Source organism: Numida meleagris, chromosome 27 (genome assembly GCF_002078875.1).
Source record: "Numida meleagris isolate 19003 breed g44 Domestic line chromosome 27, NumMel1.0, whole genome shotgun sequence".
In the NCBI taxonomy this organism is placed as follows: Eukaryota; Metazoa; Chordata; class Aves; order Galliformes; family Numididae; genus Numida; species Numida meleagris.
Window position 1 is genome coordinate 4273831 of NC_034435.1, and position 22683 is coordinate 4296513.

At 42.1% G+C, this 22683-nt stretch overlaps 1 protein-coding gene across 1 annotated transcript in view; it reads left to right on the top strand.

The window, feature by feature from the left end:
- CPAMD8 (C3 and PZP like, alpha-2-macroglobulin domain containing 8) overlaps window positions 1-22683 on the top strand; it is a 42551-nt gene continuing 19868 nt past the window's right edge. Inside the window, exons 1-26 of the mRNA XM_021378946.1 lie at window positions 1-213; window positions 2359-2510; window positions 2945-2967; window positions 3642-3807; window positions 3930-3982; window positions 4468-4485; window positions 5462-5516; window positions 5665-5778; window positions 6502-6586; window positions 6862-6970; window positions 7453-7680; window positions 7847-8017; window positions 8385-8513; window positions 10432-10621; window positions 11068-11240; window positions 11361-11510; window positions 11626-11787; window positions 12888-13030; window positions 13927-13989; window positions 16605-16836; window positions 17291-17444; window positions 18063-18205; window positions 18672-18723; window positions 19410-19708; window positions 20131-20356; window positions 20887-21063. Of these exons, the coding sequence (XP_021234621.1) occupies window positions 131-213; window positions 2359-2510; window positions 2945-2967; window positions 3642-3807; window positions 3930-3982; window positions 4468-4485; window positions 5462-5516; window positions 5665-5778; window positions 6502-6586; window positions 6862-6970; window positions 7453-7680; window positions 7847-8017; window positions 8385-8513; window positions 10432-10621; window positions 11068-11240; window positions 11361-11510; window positions 11626-11787; window positions 12888-13030; window positions 13927-13989; window positions 16605-16836; window positions 17291-17444; window positions 18063-18205; window positions 18672-18723; window positions 19410-19708; window positions 20131-20356; window positions 20887-21063 (3550 nt within the window). The 5' untranslated portion in view covers window positions 1-130. The remainder of the gene's footprint in view (window positions 214-2358; window positions 2511-2944; window positions 2968-3641; window positions 3808-3929; window positions 3983-4467; window positions 4486-5461; window positions 5517-5664; window positions 5779-6501; window positions 6587-6861; window positions 6971-7452; window positions 7681-7846; window positions 8018-8384; window positions 8514-10431; window positions 10622-11067; window positions 11241-11360; window positions 11511-11625; window positions 11788-12887; window positions 13031-13926; window positions 13990-16604; window positions 16837-17290; window positions 17445-18062; window positions 18206-18671; window positions 18724-19409; window positions 19709-20130; window positions 20357-20886; window positions 21064-22683) is intronic.

A 22683-nucleotide genomic window follows, 5' to 3' on the forward strand; every position in this document is an offset into this window, starting at 1 on the left:
CGGCGGCCAGAGAGAGGCACCGGGGAGCCGAGCCCGGCGCGGGGCGGCCGCGGAACCAGCGCTGCGCCCCGGGAACAAAAGGCTCCGGCACCGGAGAGCGCCGCGGCTGCGGAGCCCCTCCCGGAGCAGCATGCCCCGCGCGGAGCGCCGCTGCGCCTGGGGGGTCCTGCTGACCCTGTGCGGCCTGAGCGCGGCGCAGCCCCGGGACAGGCAGTGAGTACCGGGGCCGGCAGCGGGGACCGGGACGCGGCCGCGCGCCCCGCGGTGGCTCCGCAGGTGGAGGGCGGCGGGGAAGGAGCGCTGCGCTCCGTTCTGCGATGGGCTCCGGGCGGGTGCTGCGGCGATAACAAAGCCTCGAGGGGCTGCGGCGCTCCCTGCGAGCAGCACGTTTGTACTCGCCGGTGCAAAAGTGCATAGGCGAGCAGCAAAGAGAAGAAAGGGGAGGAGGGGGGAAAAAAAAAAGTTATCCTTAGAAATACCTGTCTGCAGCTCCTCTAGCGCGGGGCTGCGAAGCTTTTATCTGCCAACAATTATTTCAGGAATCTGGGGTGTTGCGCAGGGGCTGTGCTGCGGCTGGGATGGCTGGAGGTAACGCTGCTCGCTCCCGGGGCTTGGGAAGCGTTCCTGGGTGGGAAATCCTCCGGGAGAGCGTTTCTCTGCGGGGAAAGTTTTTGTGGCTTTTAGAAGTTGGATCCCCAGTTTGTTGCGGCGTGTTTAGGTTAGCTTTGGTTTAAGGTTCGCTTTGTTCTTTATCCCTCGTGCATTATGGCTCGTCAGCATCGTGAATAGCTGCATTAACTGAGTGCCACGGAGAACGCATTTTCACTTGCTTACTAGAGAATATTTCTTGTCCTGCCAGGTTTTGGTGTAACCTGACAGAGCCCTCAGTCAAATGCGCTTCAAGAATCTGTCCGGTCACTGTCAAGTTAACTGTTTAACTGCCAGGTTAAATATTTAATATTCAGATGTCATTTATGCGATGACTTACACGGCTGTATCAACAGGCTGGGACTTCAGAAAGAGCTGCAGCAATTTAGAACAATGTGCGCCCATGTGCTTCGCATATGGCACCGCAGCGCTGTGCTAATGTGACAGTTTGAATCTAATCATTCCGTACTGGATGCAGATGGACTCTCTCTCCCTCTCTAAATAGATCAGCGATGTTTTCCTTAGCGAGAACTTGCAGGCTCGGTCGTAATTTTTTATTGTTGTTCTGGTGAATTTTCAAACCTGGTGACCAGAAGGTTTTGCGTCCGTAAATAACCCACACAATGTAACCCCAATGCTGCAGAGACCTGAACTTCCTTCGGGGGTAATGGGATCTCCATGGCAATGAGGCCTGCTGAGAGAGAAACACGGGGCTGGAATTTGATAAAAGATGACTGAGGGGGCTGTAAAACAGCATCGTCTTCACCCCAAGTGATAATTAATCACGAGCTAAAGCAGCCCGACCTACAGCATTGTGGAAAGGCACGGGCTGAGAAACTGCTCTGAAACTGTAAATGGGGAGCTGCCTTGTTGGAAGGGGAAAACAACCAACAACCTTACAAACGAGCCAACAGAAAGGTGTGGTGTCACGGAGAGAATATAAATGTTGCTTATAGCCAAGCACATCAAGGAATTCGGAGTTTGCATTGCTTTAACTTGATGTTTTAGTGTCATAGAGCCATTCATCACAGAGGAATAGCACGGATTCCATTCAGAAGCACAAAGATCCCAGTATAAATGGGGTGTCTGCTAGGGTGGCTTTAACACTGTGTGCCTGCTGAAATAATTCCTCTTTGCCTGGAGTTTTAAAGTTGCAGGATATAATTGGTTGGACAAAAAAAAAGGAGAGGTGGCAGAACCGAGGGCTTGGGCCCAACCTTGTGGCTGCAGTTTGTGAATATGGAGGCGTGAAAAATAAGTGAGGCAAAAATGCTAGAAGCGCTTAAACTGTTTTAAAACATGGCATGAGCTGCAGAACTCTACTGGAGGTACAGATACGTTCTCACTTTGTCAGGAAATTCAGTCTCCTTATGATTAGTTAACTGTATATCTGGTTTATTTAGGTATACGCGGTAAACATTCCTATATTATGTATACAACAACGGTAGTGTATTTAAATACTAATGGTTAAATCTTGTAACTCACTTCAGCCCTGTTCATTTCTCTGTGCATTTTGTGTCTGTTTCATGCAAGCTGGGTAAGGCTGGGACTGCTGGTGGTCGCAGAGCTGGCTGCAGATGGGCAGCTCCTGGGAGCCGGTGTTGCAGAGCTGTCTGTCCTTTACCCTTTGTTAGCACTGGAAGCGCCTTACAAATAAGATCACACTCTTGCTATTCTTAACGACCACCCGCTTCCAATCTTGCTTCCTAGGGGCTATTTGATCGCGGCACCTTCTGTTTTCCGGGCTGGTGTTGAGGAAGCTGTAAGTGTGACCATCTTCAACGCTGTCAAGGAGACAACGGTGCAGATCCAGTTAGTGGTGAAAGGAGAAACTGTGTCAAGGGGCCACGGAACTGTTCTGGGTACGTTCTTGTTATTCTGAGCTTGAAAATTAATCTGAGGTGCTCTGGGAGCACGTCACTGTTTGTTAACGAATTCCTTTGGGTGACAATGCAGCTGGAACCAAACTGGTGTTTAACTCGTTGTTGCCTGCTGAATGTTTTCAGCTGTGGTTGTGCTGATGTGGTTGGTATGTATGGGATCTCAAACTGCCTCGCCTTTTTCTCTTTGAAATTGGCTGACGATTGCTAACTAAACCGAGGGGAGTGATGCTTATGTATGTGGTTGTCATATGCTAAAGAGACATCTTAGGTATGGCAGTATTCAGCAATCAGGAGAGATTCTATTAGTGTTGGTTTTGCGTGATTTGGGCTTCAAAAATCCAGGCCCTTTCTACAGCAAAATACTTTGTACCTTAGCCTGAGAAATTAACACAATCTCTCTTTCTCATTTTTAGATAAAGGAACAATCAAACTGAAGGTGAGTGTCAGTTATTTTAAGATATTTTTTTATCCGAGCATGAGGGACTTGCCTTCAGCCACAGCAGACACTGATCTCTGAGTCGTTAAGGTGAAAATACAGGTCCCATTCTGGAGGCAACCTCTGCCAGAGGATGACAGGGAACCAAACAAAGCCTGTTCCATCAGAATCCAGCTGTCAAGCCCTTACACCTCCAAAGAAAACCAACAGTTGAATCTGTGTCTCTGTGCAATTTTACAAAAGTAGCAGCCCCTATTGCTATGTGATATATCTGGCTCTTGCCAGAAACTGCTTGCATCTGAATGAATCTTCTCTGTGCAGTGCCATAAGGAAACACGCCTGGCTGCTGTTGCGGTAGATGCAGGTATTTGGGAACAGGCCTGGTGTAGCACTGTGGCACAGCACGGTGTGTCTAGGTTCTACCAGAAAGAGCTTGATATTTATTTTTCCTCTCCTTTACTGGACTTAGAAGGTCCTTACGCACTTGTATCTATTCATGGCATTGCAAGAAGACAAAATACAGACCGAGCACATAATTACCCTGCAATGTGGCAGGTCACTGCTCTTTGTTCACTTCAGAGCTGAGTATTCCAGGGTAGTGACTGTATTCCCCAGTGTCATGGGGAAGCTTCAGAGCTTTTCTGTTCTAACCTCACGGTTTGCTTGTGTTCTAGGTGCCCTCAGGACTTCGTGGACAGGGACACCTGAAAGTCTGGGGCAACCGGCACGTGACAGAGGAGGGCTACATTTTTCACAATTACACCACAGTAACTATTGATAGCAAAGGATCTTCAGTTTTCATCCAAACTGATAAGCCTGTCTACAAACCCAAACAAAAAGGTAAAGTGGCCTCGGAGAGCTTACCAGATGCTAGGGCTGCTTTCAAGCAGTACTTCTCACGATGGGATCTTCTCTTCAGTGTCGGCTGTGATGAGCAGTAAATTTCCTTTTCCTTCTTTCAGTGTTGATAAACCTGTACACGGTTACCTCGGACCTGAGGCCAGTCAATGACAGGGTAAGGGAAATCGGTTTATTTCACACTATGGTTGTGTTATTTCACGCTGAAACACTTGGCAACCTGGATTTTGTTCTGACACGCGCTTATTCAGAAATAGAACTGGGTTCTTTTGTCAGTTTTGGCTTCTCAAGTGATTTGCTTGTTATTTGCAATTTAGTTGCTTTAATTTGATCTCGTTGCTGTTGAGGGAGAGTACGCAGCCTTGAGGTGCTATTGAGTACAATGTACTAATACCGAAGCAATTATGGGATGAACTTTTTTTTGCAGCCTTGCACTCTGTTCAGGTTTTGCACAGATATACAAAGCATTGCTTTTCTGGTCAGGTGCTGGAATGAAACACTTGTTTCTGAGGCTAACCGAAGAAGAGATGTTTAAACGTTGTCCCTTTGTGTGCCGTGCCTTGCCCAGCAATGGGTCAGGAAGCAGAAATGTAGTCGTGTTTCATTCAGCCTTTCATTCATTCATTTTTTTTTCCCTTTCAGATCGAAGCTTACGTAGTGGTGAGTATCTGCCGATCACCTAGCATGTGTTCTGTAGAGGCACAAGATTGTCATGGCCCTAAGAGGAATAAGTCTAACTGTCCGAGTCCATGATGGCCATTCCCAACTCTAATCTGTGCCATTGTCTCTATTCCTGTCTCTAACACATCTTTGTGGTGGTTTTTGTTTTGTTTTCTTAATCACCAACAAGCATACTTGTCTTCTACTTCAATTTCAGAAGCTCATTCCCATTTTTCTGCCTGAGAAGAACTGGCTAGATACACTGGGGTTTATGAATGTAACAGTCCCACTCAATTTCTCCCTTCTTTTCAATGCAGACACAATCCTATCCTTCATCTGGCTGGGCTGGTATAGCAGGGCCAATCTCATCTCTGCACCCACACATTATGATAGTGGAAAATAGAAATTCATGGCAAGGAAAGGGTGCTCCTGTCTTCTTCCTTATGAGGTGAATGAGAGGTTCCTTCTGTGTCTAGTCTTTTTTTAAGCCATATGTTTTCTTTTGCTGTCAGCAAGTAGAAGAATTCACTCTCTTCCTTTGTTTGCATTCTGTCACAGATTTAATGCTGACAAAAACAGCAGGATTAATTTCATCTGGCTTTGTCATCTAAAAATTGTCTTGTTGGTTATACTGCTGCCTCCATAAGCTGAAAGAAAGCATCCTCAGAAGCCTGTTCATCCCATCTGAGATAGGTGTCTTAAGATAGGAGGAAGATCTGCCCCGTGACAATGCGTACTTTGCGTATTGGCAATAGAAGCAGTGTCCTTAAACGGGCACTGAATTTTAGAAAGCAAACACCCCCCCCAGTAAAATAACTTCAGAAATTTTTTGGACAAAAGCTGATTACATGTGAGCTGTTAGTGAAGCGTGTGTGTGTGTATGTATACATAAGTATTTTATTTTGCAAACCGAGGTGAATGTATTAGCGATGCTCACTTTCACTGTGATGTTTCTCGTTCCTAAACCGCTGTGCAGGATCCTCGGGGGTCTCGTATGATAGAGTGGAGCAATTTAAAGCCATTTTGTTGTGGTAAGTTCAAGATTATTTTAGCTCAGTGTGTTGTTGTTTACCTTTGCTAGATGCCACTAGCTTCTGTTTGTGCTGAATTGTTTACAGTAAGCCCATGCAAGGGTTAATGAGTGACAGAGAGTTCACAACCCGTTGTTTCCCTTCTCAGGCATTGTGAATATGAGTTTTCCTTTGTCTGATCAGCCAGTGTTTGGAGAGTGGCTCATCTTTGCTGAAGTGCAGGGGCACACGTACAACAAGTCCTTTGAAGTTCAGAAATATGGTAAGTTATCCGGATTGCTTTTTACTATAACCCAAACGTATTTGGAAGAACAAATCATGATAAGAGGCTTTTCCTGAAGATGAAACACCTGAGAAATAATGCGTATGTCATCAGGAAATGGAGTGCCATATTGCACAATCCATTCACGTAAGAAGGTTTTAATTTAGCTTTGGAAAACACTTAGGGATGCTTGCAGTCTGTCAGTGCTTTCCTTCCTTTCCCAGAGCCCTCCTTGTAATTCTGAGCTTCATTTTTGGTAGCCCCTTCTTGGTCTCAGAGTCCCCTGTATGACGAAAGGTGAGCACTGTTGTGCCCAGCTTACTGCCTGTGGTGTCTGACCTGATCACACGAGCTCTTGTAGACATTGTCAGCTGCTAGTATCTCACCTTCCTTCCTGATATTCTGCGGAGGATTCAGTAGCAAGTTGTCCTCTTTATGTTATATCTAAGAAGAAAAGCTTGGACTCGCATCCTGGAACACAGATTCCTCAGAAAGAAGCAAAACTCTGAGGAAGTGTTGCTAAGGTCTTGTCAGGGTCGTTTTGGTTTGCTCTTCTTGTGAATTCCTTCTCTGCTCCGTGGTGTTCTGCTCCTGTAGTGTTAACTACGCTGCCCTTGTCTGACTGTAATCAGTGATCTTGTCAGAGCTGTGTATGTTATTGCTAGAATCTGGACAGTAGGATCTCCTTGAAAAAGGCTCTGTTGTAATTTCCTTTTGTTGTAGTGTTACCAAAGTTTGAGCTGCTGATCGACCCGCCTCGCTACATTCGTGACCTTTCAACGTGTGAAAGAGGAACTGTCCACGCCAGGTAGGAGTGTACTGCCAATGAGGTTTCATTTCTGTAGCTGGTAGTGCACACACAGGATGGTGCAGTCACTGGAGCTCAGATCTCATCTGCCGAAGACTTTTCAGATGACTTCCAGTGTAAGAGCCTTCATAAAACATGTTAAAAATGATAGGTTGGAAAACCTTCTGTGATATTTTTTTGTTTTCTAGATGTGCGAGTCACATGGTGCTAGCCTTGATATACTCAGGGAAACAGAAAATAGCTGGAAGTTATTCATTATCTTCTTTCCATTTCAGATATACATTTGGAAAACCAGTGACAGGAAAGTTAATTGTCAATATGACTATAAATGGTGTAGGGTATTACAGGCATGAAGTGGGACACCCTGTCCTCAAGACCACCCAGGTGAGGGAGACCATTGAGTCAGCTGCAATAAAATGCCTCATCTGTACTCTGTGAAGTTAATACTACGGCTCTATTTTGTGTCACTGATGGGAGCTTAGAAAATAAATGCAATAGTTGGGTATAGTTTAGTAAATACCTATATATTACATGTTTTTATGATATATGCTATGATTTGGGGGAAAGAGAATTTGTTGGCGTACTATTAATCTTGTTTTTGAGCGTATGGGGCTGAGGGAGAACGTGAGTGAGAGATGGGGACAGAGCTGGTCCAGACTATGGATGAGGGAGGAAAGACAAACCAACAAAAACCCACTTGCTTTCTTTCCTCTTTCTCCCTGCCCAAGTTAGTTCCCCCACACTACACAACCTTTAAAAACACTGCTGCAAATTCCTGTCGAATGCCTGCGCTTTAGATTTGGCTTCTGGATGCTTTGTGAATGTGTATGCAAACTTGTGTTTCCCTTCCCCGATACACTTGGTAGATTGATGGCTCTGCTGTTTTCGATGTGTGTGTGAAAGACATGATGCCCGCCGACGTTCCGGAGCATTTTCGAGGCACAGTCAATATCTGGGCCACGGTGGTCAGCTCTGATGGGAGCAAGCAGGTCACGTTCGACGACTCGACGCCTGTTCAGAAGCAGCTGATTGATATCAAGTACTCCAAGGATACCAGAAAACAGTTCAAACCCGGACTGCCATACAAAGGAAAGGTAAGACTGAAAGTAGAGATACCAACACGTAGTTGATGTGAAATTATACAGACCTGATTTAAAATACGACATCATCTTCTGATGTGTTTCTCCCACCTGCGGTTTCTGTTGGTGACCAGAGTTGCAAACAAAGTAAAACACGTTCTGTACATGAAATATTGTGTAGGTAGAAGTCACTTACCCCGATGGAAGTCCAGCTGATGGAGTCACTATTCGGATTAAAGCTGAACTCACACCAAAGGACAATGTTTACACAAGTGAACTGGTATCAAGAAATGGCCTCGTGGAGTTTGAAATCCCTTCCATTCCTACAGCTGCCCAATATGTCTGGCTGGAGGTGGGTGAAAGCTCTTTATAGGATTAGTGGGCTTTAATGTAACTAATCTTGTCAAACCTGCACTTTGTAAGTCTCTGCTACAAACAGGAAATTAATGCCTTTTACCTTCGACTTATTGATTTAAGTGCAGCAAACACTTGCTTTGTTTCTTACTGCTAATAGACCTGATGCTTATAGCCACTATGAAAAGATGCTTCTCCAAATACAGTTTAACGGAGTAATAACGGTCCAATGTTTTGAGAATACTGTTGCTGTGTAAAGATGACAATAGAGATGAGCAGCTAGATAATATAAAATGGGAGATGGGGATAAAGTATGAATCGGACTTTCTATGCATGAATAACATTCAGACGTAACTTTTGTTAAGACCAAAGTGACAGCAATTGATGGGAGACCATCTGGGGATCAGTATCTGCCAAACTACTTGTCCATCAGTAGCTGGTACTCGCCCAGCAAGTGCCACATCCAGCTCCAGGCACCAGCTAAACCTTTCCAGGTATGTTGGCTTCGTGTTCCATTATGGCAACAGCTGTGTTTCTCGGCTTTCTGCACTTTGTTCTAATTAAATATTTCCAGCCACTTCTATTTCCTGGGGTGCTGGACTGTTGTTGTTTCCACTACAAAGGTGGAAGTAGCTGCAGAGAAGCTCTATTACTAATATGTTATTTCTCTAGAACTCTGTTTAAATCTCAGCTAGGTTTGTTCAGTCTTTCGGTTCTCAAACTTCTGCATAATCTTGTTTTCTTAGGTAGTTTTGTAGGAGACTCTCTAAGAGTGTATTCTCCCATATAGAAGTTGTGATGACTTTTGTCTAACGTGAAAGATCTGATTTAGCCATGATTTCTGTTGCATCCCGTTTTACTGAGTTATTTGGGATTTGCTCTCTGCCGAGGAAGAGGCACATCTCTGAGGGGCTGCAGATTGCTCTGTAAAAAAAAAAAAACACTGTGGAATTTGGCAATACTTACACAGAGTTCTCTATTATCAGCAGAGCTGTCAGGTTGGTTTCAGTCTCATGGTATCTAAATAAGAGCATTTTTTATCATTGCATTTCATGGTAGTTTAATGGGTAATTAATCTTTTACAAGTTTCCTGAGGTATGGAAAGGGGATTATACACTACTAATCTGAACACATTGTTCTTATTATAACCTGATTAGAACTAATTCTTGTGTGGGAAAGCTAGGAGTTGGATGACCAGCTGATGTGGGAACTGTTTCCCTGCTTTGCCAACTCTTACTGGGTGTTCCAATTAGCTACATTCATTTTTTAATGAATTGTTTCATCATTTCCACTGGGGAATTCTTAATACTTCAAATATTTAATGTCACGAGGTACTGCTTGGACTCTGTGGCATTCTGATTGTATTTAATCATTACTAGTTCCTTGTGTTCAAGTCCTTGCCTTCTTGGGTTTATGCTGTTAGTGCTGAAGAAAGACGTTTTTCAAAATATGTCATTGGAATTGAACAGTTCTATTCAGTCTTAGGTGGGCGTTGCTATGCTTTAAATGGCAGGATGGTCAGGAGTGGCATTTGGTGAAGAAATCCTGCATAACATAAGCCGTCACAATCCAGAATCAAGAGGCTTGTGTTCTTCAAGGAAAGTTGGCTGCTTGTTACTCAGACTTTATTGGTTCCTAGTAACCTGACAGAATGCTCTGTCAGTAGTAGCTTGGCAATATGTGGGTGATTTTCAATCTTCAGAGTATTCAATGCTAAGCAGGTACCTCGGGGTATGGGACTTCAGTGCAGGAAGTCGTTGTGCTGCTCTGATGCCTTTTGCAGACAGCAGGTGTGTTCACCCAGGAAAAAAAGGAGCTTGCTTCCTTCTTTGTTTCTATGTTTGACAGCTCCTTGAGTGCCAGACTCAAATGAATATCAAGACTTGTGTAATTTGAAAGCATTCTTCCTCAGATCTATTCCCAGTAATTTCAGGCCGCACTGGTTAGATTTGAATTAGTATTTGTCATGTGAATATAATCACCATATATAATCTCAGTTGAACAGAATAGACTACCAAACACATCTCTTCCCACCCCCCCCAACACATCTTTCTTTTTTGGGCTAGACCACTGAAGGGATGTCTAAAATTCAACCAATTCTGACAGCTGCTCTGTGCCAAAAGGCTTAACTTTCAGGATTCCAGAGATTCCTTTTTTGTTTTCATTAATGCATGCAACCCCCCAGCCCACTCTCTTGCTAGATCTGCAGGCAGCGAAGGGCTGAACACAGAACCCTTTTTACTGTGAAGAAAGTCCATAGAAACAGTGCTAGTGTAATATTCTTTTCAATGCATACATTTCTTAGAAGGGTCACATCTCTTGTGGACTGAAACCCAAATAGATTTCTGTGTATTATAAATAAGCATGCCTTGTAAAAGACCAGATCTTTTGCTTTTCCGTCTCTGAGTACAGGTAGGAGAGGAGGCTTGGATTGCAGTGAAGTCCACATGTCCTTGCAACTTCACTCTACATTATGAAGTGGCATCGCGAGGTAACATTGTCCTTTCAGGGCTGCAGCCCAGCAACATCACTCAGCAGAGGAGCAAAAGAGCCACGTTTCCCTTTGAGAAGAATATCGACGTCACGCATTTCCCAGGAACAGGTAGTTAGTATCAGAAACACGAACTCTGTCTTGTTTTCAGGGAAAAAATGCACTGTTCTACAAACCTTCAGTATGCTCTTTTTTGAATTGGGTGCCCCTTAATAAAAGGCATAGAATAGCTGTGCAAGAGAAGTACTGATAACTTGCTTGATAACTTCACCATGTGTTTCCTTGATCTTATGTTATTAAAAACACTGGATAATATTCTCTATCCATCTTTTCCATACTGCTCATGTTATAAATACAAATTGCCCATCAGCTTACACAAAGCAGAGGGGAGGGGAAGGAAGGGGAAAGATGTAGGGCCCAAAAAGAACTCATGCAGCAGGAGCAAGGGAAGAATGCAGGTCCTTGGTGGAGGGCTGTGTGCTTTGCAGCATTTGGAAAGGGTGGGGAGAGGGTGATCTTGATGCATAACGCTGCCATTTCTACAATTTGTGTTTTAGCACCCACCGATACCCCTGCAACAGAGGTTGAAGTCTGCGTGACCTTCCTCCACTTCTCAGTATCTCACAGCATGGCTCCCTTGGGCCGTCTTCTGGTGTATTACGTCAGGGAGAATGGGGAAGGGGTCACGGACAGCCTGCAGTTCTCTGTGGAGTCCACCTTTGAAAATCAGGTATTGGCAGTGCAGCTAGTGGAGAGGAGGAGGGGGTGGTGTCTCGTTGCTCCTAGGTTTTGTTTTTTTTTTTCTGCTGAACATAAGCTGAGATGATGGGGTTTACTGTTAAATTCCTAGGTTGCAGTGGCTCTTTCAGCAAATGAGACCCGACCTGGTGATGTTGTGAACATCAAGGTCAGAGCTGCAAAATCAAGCTGCGTTTGCATTGCCACTGTGGATAAGAGCGTCTACTTGCTGAAGACAGGCTTTCAGCTGACAGCCAGCCAGGTAAAATGAAGCTTAAGGCACCGATGTTTTTCTCTCTTAATGCCGATATCTGCACTTTACCTTTAGTAAGCAGCCCTTCTACTTGAGAACTGCACTCTCTTCCCTAACTATACAGGTTTTCAAAGAGCTTGCAGAGTATGATGTATCCGATGCTTTTGGAGCTCCGAAGGAGGAAGGGCACTTCTGGTGGCCGGGCATGTCCTCACGCAGACGCCGCAGATCTTCTGTCTTTCCCTGGCACTGGGATATCACCAAGGATGCTCGCTTCGCCTTTACAGTAGGAAGAATCAGCCTCAATTCTCTCTGGAGTGTCTTGTTGCTAGATGTTTTCTGTCCTTTACATAGGCTTCCTGCACTGACCCCTCTTAAAGATAGACTGGGCTAGAGAAACAACGTTATGTGTTTAATGCTTTAGGCTCTTTCCATTTTGAATCCAACTGCTAATAATAATGATCCTTGCTTCCTCTGGATCCCGTGTCTTTCCATTCCTTTCATCCTTTCTGCACGTTTAGCTGAATTGTTTTATTGTATTGTCTTAAAACCCATAATCTTCTGCATATTCTGCCTCTTAATCGTGAGCTCTAACTCCTTATTTAATACCCTCTGCTGCAGGAGCCTCTGCTTCTTCTCCTCTCCCCGATCTGTTGGGATTTTTGTTCTGATGGGTTTTTTTTTCCTCTTACTGAGAGGCATAAACTGTTGGGAAAAGAGCCATATGTTTATAGCTGGTGCGTGTGCACAGTGATGTATACCTGATTTGTAATAGCTGGGTGCATATGTGAAAGATAACAAAGCCCACGCTCCCTTTGGAGCCTGGAAGCTGCTGTCTCTTATGAATAAGTACATTTAGGGGACAGAACTGGCAGAGTGAATTCTGTGCTCTTACTGTGAAGCTGTGCCTACAGTTTCCATTTTGCTTGGCATTTCTGGTGGAGCAGAACTGGGGATGTCTGACGTGAGCGATGCCTGCTAACTGCAGCAGAACACACTGGAAACTTTTAGGAAGGGTAAAATGCTGTAATGTAATATTCCAGAGGAAAAATATGCATACCAATTTTTCACCTGTAGTTACCTGACTGTTGGACACACACTCAGTAGCATTAGATACTGGTGAAATTTATTTTTCAAGCAAACAAGAGCTTTCTCATAAAAACTTCTGCCTATAAAGTGGCTGAATATTTTCATATTTATGGCCATTTCAGTTTTCCCTGAAGTCTTTAAAAAAAAAAAAAAACCCTCAAATTTCTATTGAACTTTACCCCATAAATGTCAGAATAAGATTAGAGGAATTCTACTGAGAGAAGTTCTTCTTGGTACATGCTTAATTCTTTTTTTCCTCTTTTTTTTTTCTCTATTGCCTTCATTTTTATTACCTAGGAAACAGGCTTGGTTGTAATGACTGATACAGTCAGCTTAAACCACAGGCAGAATGGAGGCATGTACACAGACGAGGCTGTCCCAGCTTTTCAGCCTCATACTGGGACATTGGTGGCTACAATGCGTTCTAAAATGGCACAGAGGTAACTCTTTATTTATTCTTTTTCCCCCCCCACCCCTCCAGGAAATAGTTCAGTTGAGGCAAAGTGGTGCTGGGAAACAATCTTCGGTTGTCTTGATAGATCTAACATAGATGGCAACTGACAGTACTTTAGTTTTTTAGTAAAATTAAATTAATTCTGGAAAAAGGCCAAGTAATATTCTTTGAAAGGACTGCTTGAAATTCTTTGGTTTGTTGTCTGTGGATGAGTTGCTGCCTGTCAGTGTGTGCATGCTAGCCCTGATTTTGCAGAGATGCTTGCTGCTCGGGTGGTAGTCAAAATAGATAAAAAGGGGGACTTCATGAAGAAGAAGTCATGAAGTATTGCAACTAGTGCTGCAGAGTGAGGATATGCCTTCCCTTACTATTTTGAACCGATGGTCTTGTTTTAAGTGGGGTAAGTTTTGGAGATTGGTTAAAGAAGAAAAGGTGATGAAACATCTTGGCTAGAAAATCAAAATAAATTATGAAAATATTAGAGAGCAAGGTAATTCCAAGTGGAAGAAAGTGGGGGGAGTATAAAGTAGTGGTTGTAGTAATTGATTGTAGTAAGACCTTATGATGATGTCATGGGAGGTCACATACTGTACATATTTCCTTTGATTTTGCTTGGTGAAAGAATTTGGACTCAAACTCTAAAAACTTGTTTCTGTTAGATTATTTATACCCCCAGACTGTTTAATATGTGTGCACACAATGAGCTGGGAAGGCTGTGTAGCTTGTGCTATGAATTATTCACCCATTCACTTGGTTGTGATTCTGTGCCAGCTGGAGTTTTGTTTGATCACCTGAGCTGCACAGGGTTGATAACACCAACTTAACCAGTTGATAAATTCTTAAAAGAATTTATTGCCAGAGACTTATTTCTTGTTCTAGCAGAGCAGAGAAGAGAAAAAGAACCTTCTTTCCAGAAACATGGATATGGCACTGCCTCAACGTCAGGTACTAACGGGAAATTCCTTTAATTGTTCCTGGTGGGTTGTATGCTATTCAACTGCAGAAACCAGTGTTCTTTAAAACATACTGGAGCTATAGTGTTGTTTTGATTTTTATTTTCATCATTACTGCTCTAATCAGTAATCTTTCTTCGTAACAATAATCCAGAAATGTCATCCTCCGCTGTTGCTAGTGGTGGTTTACTTTTCCACATCTGATCTAGCATAAGTTGCAAAGCTGTAGTGATGAAATGATCTCAGAGTGGTGTGTGCACGGAGGTGGAGGCAGAATGGCTGCTGCTGTAAGTGCTGGTCATGCACTACTGAGTATTCTGCACCGACTGCTTTCCAGACTGCACAGAGTTCCTCCTTTCTCTTTCATCTCATGCTAGAGCATCTCCCTCTAATCTTAATTTATTACCCAATAAATCTTGGTTTCCACCTGCTGCAGCTGGAATTAAAATGAATAGCAGATAATGATTTTTCCCAGAAACAACACATCTAGCATAATTTGAAGCTATCGTTAAAAAACTTCTACAGGTTTGCAAGTAAACTTCACTCTCAATAGATGTTTATAAATTAAATTTGACAAGAACTTGCAGCAAGTGTATTCAAATCTGCTCAATTGAGCGTGAAATATGCTTTGTGGAAATACACAAAGAATTCCAGAAGTGCCTGTTTGGGCCTCAGCAAGCTGGGGCAGTTAATTATAAGCAGGAGAGCGTGGAATAAAAAGTTGCATTTTCTCCACTTCATTTCGTTAGAAACAAGTGAGCAGAGCATTGCTCGATTTCCTCTCTTTTGAACAGGAAGGTTTTGTTATTTTCCTTCTACCACTTATAATTACAATATACAATCCTCAAAAAAAAGAAACAAAAGCCTCATGTCGACTTCCCAAACCCATTCTGAAAATTCTTAGAGCCTGGCTGGAGGGTCTAATGGCTGGAAATGTGTGTGTGCTTTGGCCCCCCGCCCAGAAGAGTAAGTGCCCTCATGTGTGAAAATAATGTTAATGCTGGTTATGGGCTGAAATCCCAGTGGAAGGAACATCAGCTGCAACAAATTGTCCGGTTAAACAGACTGGAGTGCTGCCAGCTCTGGAGGTAGGACACCCTTCTACTTACTCTCCAAGGCTGAAGTTTCTTGCAAGTACTGACTACTGAGCTCCAGTTAGTGAGGACCTAAACATTAAGAAACTGATGCGCTTAAGAGAAGTTAGCTGAACCACGTGCATTTCGCAGGATCTTCATCTGTTGTTCAGCACTGTGTTTGTTGGGCAGAGTGTCTGGAGACTGGCTGAGCCTTCCATGCCTATCCAAAGGCATGGTGATCTCTCTTTTTAATCAAATGATTTGGTTTAATCCTTTTCCTATTATAATATCAGTCCACAGATCAGTACGCCGTATGCTGCCTATTCACTAACAGTTACAATAGTAGCTTAGGTTCGTTGAAAATCACAATTTAGGTGGTGGAAGTCGAGATACCTCATTGGTGCCAAACGTTTGAAATAGACTTCTGAGCTAAAAAGCAGCAAGGGCTCAATTCTTCAGTTTGTTCTGGATGCGAATCAGTAGCTATTGCAGCACTGAAAGAGACACTATGTTACGCTGTAAAGCTTATTCTGAAGAACTTGCTTTCTTGCTTTCCGTGCCAACTAAGATGGATGTTGCTCCCAAAAGATTATGAAGCTAGCAGCAAGCGTATCAAGCTCAGAGGAATAAATAAGGGCTTGAGAGAAAACAACCTTAGGGTGTACTCATAACTGCACCAATCATCCTGCCAGTTGAGCCATGAAATGGCTTTTGTTCTTGCTTTAGATGAAATGCTTTCTGTTCCAGGCAATGTCAGAGCTCCTTTGCAGGAGGGAAATTGCAATGTCTGCAGAGCAAAATTGAATTTTTATTATTACAAAGCATGGAAGAATATACCAGTTTATGATATCCTATTGTGGTATGCACAGTGGAGCTAAATAGTCAGAATAGAAATTCGATTTTTAGTAATTAGTATCAATACTCTCGTGAAGGAAATGACGGTTTTGGAAATTTTCTGAGTCAGGCATTCTAAAAACCAACCAACCAAGATGTTCCAAATCAAAATACACTCCTTTGCACAGGCCACTGCTGAACCTGGTGTCTGGAAAAATTCTTATTTGGCCTTGTGTTCAAGTACAGTCTTTCTTGTGGTAGTGTATACAAGAACGGTGGGTTCCAACAAGAATTATTTTTATTTCACTATATCAAATATAGTGAACAATATAACTTCTTGCTGAACTGTTTTCAGCTAGGATTCTGCTGGTGTTTTTTTTAGTGCAGACGCTTCCCTGTAAGAAAGGTGTCCCTCTAGTGAGGGTGCAAATGCTTGTGGAGCTTTTAATCCAGTAAGTGTTTGTGTTAGGCTGTTCTGCAGAAGCCACTAGTTGCTGTTCTCCTTATAAATCTTGATACTTAGCAGGAAAAAATCGAGCCTTTCATAGGCTGCTGCTCAAAGCAGGTACCGATGCTATGCTGTACACTTGGATATGGAGGGAAATCCCCAAAGTGTTTGGCTCTGTGTGCTTTAGAGTCATTCAAATGCATTTCATTAACCTGATTAACCCATTTTATTCCCTGTTCTCTTTGGCAGTAATACATCAGGAGAAGCAGAGCTGCACGTGGAAGTGCCAGACTCCATCACTACGTGGATAACTGAAGCCGTGGGTCTCTCTGAGGAGAAGGGGTTGGGCATTGCCAGTCAAACGGAGCTGAAGACGTTTAAGCCTTTCTTCATCGATTTCACGTTGCCATACCACGTCATCCGGGGAGAACAGACCAAAATCCCACTGACTGTCTACAATTACTTAACTGTCTGCGTAGAGGTAACAGCCCTCTTCGTTCCTGTGGTTAAGTCAGTAAATTGTAGGTTATGATCAACCCTCTCTGGGGTAAAGACAAGGTATAAGGATAACAGAATGATAAGCTCAGTGCTTTGAAGATAGAAGTACTGCTTTTCAATGCTAGTAGAAGTCACTGCTTTATTTACTTTTAACTTGAAACAACTGTAAAGTGCTGTAATGCTTCAGAAATCCCAATATTGAAAAATGTAGGGAAAACAATGAGAAATGGAGGAACGAACCACGGAAGATTTCCTCCGTAGTCAGAAAGCTGCTAACTGGAAGTAGTTTGCTTTGAAAGAACTTCTTCCAAGAAATACTCGCTCCGTAGATGTTTTCTTCTCCAGCTCTTTATCTGCTTAGTCCTTGTAGCATCGTTCTGAACTGCAGATGAATTTTACAGGTGAAATCTGCAATAAATGACCTTAAATTTTCACAGGTACATGTGAAGATTTCTGTTCCGAAAGGCATAAAGTTTGTTGGGCATCCTGGGAAGCACCATCTGACAAGAAAGAAGTGCGTTGCCCCCGGGGAAGCTAAACCCACCTCTATTGTTTTGTCCTTCAGCGAACTTGGACTGAGCAACATCACTGGTAGTATAGAGATAAAAACCAGCTTGTTCCTTGAAGGAGTTTCACAAATGTTTCTTCTTCTTCCTCTTTCAGAAGAAATGTTTTCTTCCCCCAGTACCCCAACGTGGAGTCATTATTTCACTTGCTGCCAGCTTAGCTTGGTGGTCTCCTTTGTTTCTTACAAACTGATTCTGTAACTGCAATGCACTGTAGAGTCCATATGAGCGAGCTTCAGGAGATTCCCTGGTCATTCATTTTCCTGTTGTGTGAGATGTCATTGTGTATAGTTATGACCTATTGCATCTCCCTGAAAAGATCAGAGTAAATTTTTAAGTAAGAGATTAACAACAAATTCTGTACATCTTCCGAGAAAATAATTGTCAAGAGTAAAAACTGTGCAGTGCAGGAAACTGGGGAGGAGTTTCTTTACTGCCCTGTGACTGTCAAAATATTGCCCGCTTTTGGATGTGACCATCCAGATATTTAAGTAATAAAGGTAATATAAAAGAGCTGTAATTACAGAGCATTTGATGAGTTGTTAGTCAACTGCATCTAATTAGTCTAGATAAACATCTTGAACTCCTGTAGATGGGGGACCCTACCTTGAAATCTCTGCTTCTTTTCCCTTCTGTTTCTTAGCAAAAGCTTTTGCTTATGGTGGAACTAATTGCTGTCAAAATGGGATGCAGACCTTAAAGAATGGCAAGCACTCAGAGGACAATTATGTGGACAAAAGGACCCCAGTTGGAGTGGATTATGTTCGCAGTAGTGTTGTTATTGAGGTAGGAAAAGTACACATCTGTAATAATTCAAAAAAAAAAAAAAACAATATGTGTTTGGGCAAATCATGAAAGTTTTTAGGTTAAAAAAATATGAGTAGATTTATGAGAATCATCAGATTTATGGTATGTTTACATGATTGGGAATAATCAATTTTTGTGGTTCAAGAGGAGCCCATTTAGTTCTGAGTTCATGTAGATGAATTTCAATATGCTCAGAACAAAGAAGGATAGAAATTGTATTGGGTTTGCTTGCTCTGTTAGTCTAAGAAATGTGCTGTAATGTGAGCTTCAGTGGTGGTGGTTAGCACATCTAGCTAGCAGCATGCAGTGTAAGACCCTTTCTCTAAAGGATATAAAACGCTGTACAGCATCAGAATATTATTTGTGCTTTGTAAGTAAAACTGAACAGCTGTCAACGCTAATCCAAGCACTGTAATGTTATGTATGGATTTCTGTCTTTACATAGCCAGAGGGACTGTCAAGAGAGTACACCTATAGTGTGTTCTTCTGCCCAAATGGTAAGTTCATGATTTAAACGAGATAATGCTAAGTTTGTTTGATTTAGTTATAAATAGAAACATGTGGCTTCATCCCATGGGAGCGGGGAGGGGAATCTTTGCTTCTGTTTGTCTGTGACTTATGAGTTTCGTTGTGTAGGAAGAGCTTTTTGAATAGAGTCCTTCTTACCTGGCTGGCTAATTATGAATTTGCTCTAACTGCCCAAGTAACTGCTGGAAATGGCAATTAAATTCCTTTGCTGCATGAAACAGTTTAAGTATTCAGCACTGTGGACAGAAACTGTGGCTGTAGTATATTTTCAGTTGATGTTTTAAAGTTCAGTTCTGGAATCAGTGTGTCCTTTCTGTCAGAGATTTGGATAGCTCAAACGTAGCTCTGCTAGCTGAACAGAGATGCTTTTGACCATTGGATTAGAACTAAAAAATCTCTTGCATGTTTCATGAGAAGTCTATCAGAGCAGTTTCAATTGAAGGATCTTCTGTATTGGAAGGGAGTAGAAGATAGGAAGAAACATCAACGTATATTTTTATAGTTAAAGAGAAGTGGGGAAAAAATGAATGTATACTTAGGATAGGTTTGGTTGTTTAAATTTTAGCAGTTAGCTGTGGATTATGTTGTGGGTTTTTTTGTTTTAGTATGCAAGCTGAACTCTAATGCATAAACATCCCATTATTTTTCTGACTAGAGAAAATTCACATTTCTACACCTAACAAGTATGAGTACCAGTACATGCAGAAACCTGCCCAGATGACACACTTTGACATTGCTGTGAAGGCACACAATGATGCTCACGTGGCCCTGTCCTCTGGTCCCCATGACATGGCAGAGATGACAGAGATTGTTATTGGTGGACATCAAAATACTAAAACATGGATTTCCATCAGCAAAATGGGTGAGCCAGTGGTCAGCAGAGACACAGCTGGTATCCTGTCCTGGGATGAATTCCGCAGCTTCTGGATCAGCTGGAAAAATGGAATTATCCAGGTACTGAATTTCTCTATGTAATAGTCTGTAGGGTGTCTTGCTTCTTTAAGCACATTTGGAGCATACACGTGGCAGAGCTTCATTAGTTATGTTGTTGCCTTGTTCCTTTTGCTTTCTCTATGTTAAGTCTTGATCAGGCTGTTTTGACATGAACGCGTTTGCTTACCGCGTTATACCCTCAGGACCTTAGTCTTCAGTGTTCTCAGTGCTAAGTCTGCTGAATAGCTTGGAGTTGAGTCTGTGTAGTTCTCATTAGACTTTCCTGTATTTTTTTTTTTTGTGTGTGAGTGGGAAAGAGAAGGGTACTGGTCCACTTACAGTGTTCTCTGATGCACACATAGGTTACTGCATCCTAGGGCACGTAACTAGCTGACTTCACATGCATGGGTTCTTGGAACTGCATGACTTTTTGTTCCTTTCAGGTTGGCCATGGTACTCGGGTGCTAAATGAATCTATTATTGTGGAGTGGACAGTCCCCAAGCAGTTTGAGGTGAAGTACATTGGCTTTTCCACAGGCTGGGGGTCAATAGGAGAGTTTAAAATTTGGAGGAAAGAAGAGACTGATGAAAATCACAATGAAGCATTTACTCTTGGAGTTCCCCACAACATAATTCCAGGATCAGAAAGAGCCACAGCTTCAATAATAGGTATCAATTACGAGGAGGTATCCCTGGGTATTAATTATCAAATACAAGGAGATACTTCCATCTGTTACTTACTTCTGACCAATATTTGAGTAATATGGACAAGATAAAGTAGTCATAGGCAGTTTATAAAGATATATGCTGCTTAACTCTGAGACAGTGAATTTTTTATCAGTCACTTGATTGAACCCTGTTTAAGGGTTAAAGTTGGTACTGTCTAAGAACTTCGCAGATGACCTCTCTGCTATAATTCATAGTATTCATTTCATTGTTGTCATAATCATATATTATACTAACTGCATTCTAAACTAGTCAGTTAGTCACAGATAATCAAGCTCTTGACATTTCTTCTTTATTCCAGCAAAAGCTTGAGAGATAAGACCGAGTATTTGAAGGACTTCCTGTTTATTCTACAATATATTTTAGCTGACTGTGTAGCCAGTATAAATTAGTGTTTTAATTCTTTTTAATCATAAGACATAAAAAGAAGTAGAGCATAATTCCTTGGTATTGAACCTATCTTCTTTAAACAGGAGATGTGATGGGTCCTACGTTAAACAACTTGGACAATCTTTTGCGATTACCATTTGGATGTGGAGAGCAGAACATGATCCATTTTGCTCCTAATGTTTTTGTCCTGAAATATCTGCAGAAAACCAAGCAGCTCAGTCAAGAGGTGGAAAGTGAAGCCACTGATTACCTTGTTCAAGGTAAACCATTAAACTTACAGTTTACAGAAGGAGAAAAGGCATGTAAGTCAGAGGAGGGTTTTGTTCTTTCTAGTGGAGAGCATCTCCAGTGATGAGGAGTCGTCATTTCTTGCAGGGCGGTCTCTCAGGTTAATAAATTTTGATGGCAAGAGGTTTTCCCATGATATGTAGCCTGTATTTCCCTTCAGTTACTCCTACTTTATATGCTTCTTGTGTTTGTGGGTTTTCTTCTTTTTAGCATGTGTATGTATGTATATTTGGGTAACTTATTTCTGTGTTTACAAATTTCAGAAAGTGATGGAAATCTAAATGTAGTCAATCTATATATTCAATTCTTTTTGCCTTCTTCCTAAATGGTCTTTCTAGTTCTTTAATCACCACATAGCACTTCTCTGAGCTTTCTCAAGTTTATCAGTATTTCCTTGGTAACAGTATGCACAGAGTTAAGTTAGCATGCAGAGTAGTTATCTTAGAGGCATATAATGAAGGTGTTTTTCTATCCTTGTCAGGGGCCTGTCCTTTCTCTCTAAGCAAATCACAGCAATCTGTCTTTTTATGACTGTTTTTCCTCAGCGTTTGTTTGGGAAGAGGCACTTACAAATTCATTTGTAATTAAATACAATTCTCAGGTGCAATAAAAACTTGGAGATGATTAGTAAAAACAAGAATGACCCAACGAGACATAGCTATCTTGCATATGAGTCAGATAATAGTCATGTCATGAAATCAGAGGTGACAGGGTTAGGCAGTTCTCCTATGAAAATATAAACATAAAACGTAATCTGTAATTTACTTATTGTTTTCAGCAGCAAAAGGCTGGTGCTGCTTCCTCAGCCTGGCTCCGGCTGTTCCGTTTGTAATTTGTTGTGTTTGCTGATAGTAGTAATGCAAAGGGAATTTTAGTAGTCTGAATCATTTTTTCCCTTTCAATATCATTAGGTTCTGTTTCTTTTTATGAATCTGCGAACTTTCCAGGTTTTTGGCTCCAAACTCTGCCTGTTAATTAGCTCTTACAGAAGAAATCCTCAAGAGGTTTAAACCTCTGTGCTTATTGGAGCCCTGTCAAGTACAAAGTTTAGATGAGAAGGTCTTTTCGCTCACACTGGAGGTCTTTTGTGACTTACTAAGTCAGAAAACTTCTTCATCACTTAGTCATCCACCACAGTATGTTCTGATGCCAAACTGTTCCCTAATTTCTGAAAGTGGCCTGAGCTAAGCTGGTTGTAACTTTCCTGCATTCCCATGATGCTGCTCCACGAAAGCAGAACAGGTGAAAAGAATGATGGTGAACCTCTCCAGTGAGTACAAGCATCTAGAGGAGTGTTTAGAAAAGATTTCCAGAGAGCAGCAAGGCATAGTCTGTGCCCTTATCAACCTAGCCAACAAAGGAGAATGTATGTAAGAACAACAAAGCATAATCCATCACAAAATGAACGTTAGAATAACAGAACAAAGAATATTGTAAGACTGATAGAAAATTCAAATGCTTAATTTTCCATTTAACACAGTGGAAGTGAATGTTTAAGGATAGTTTAAGGTGGGAGAGGTCTATTTCAGTAGTGAATTATACCTGCAGACTGTAGAAGAAAAACAATAGCTGTTGCATTACATTGTTTGGGG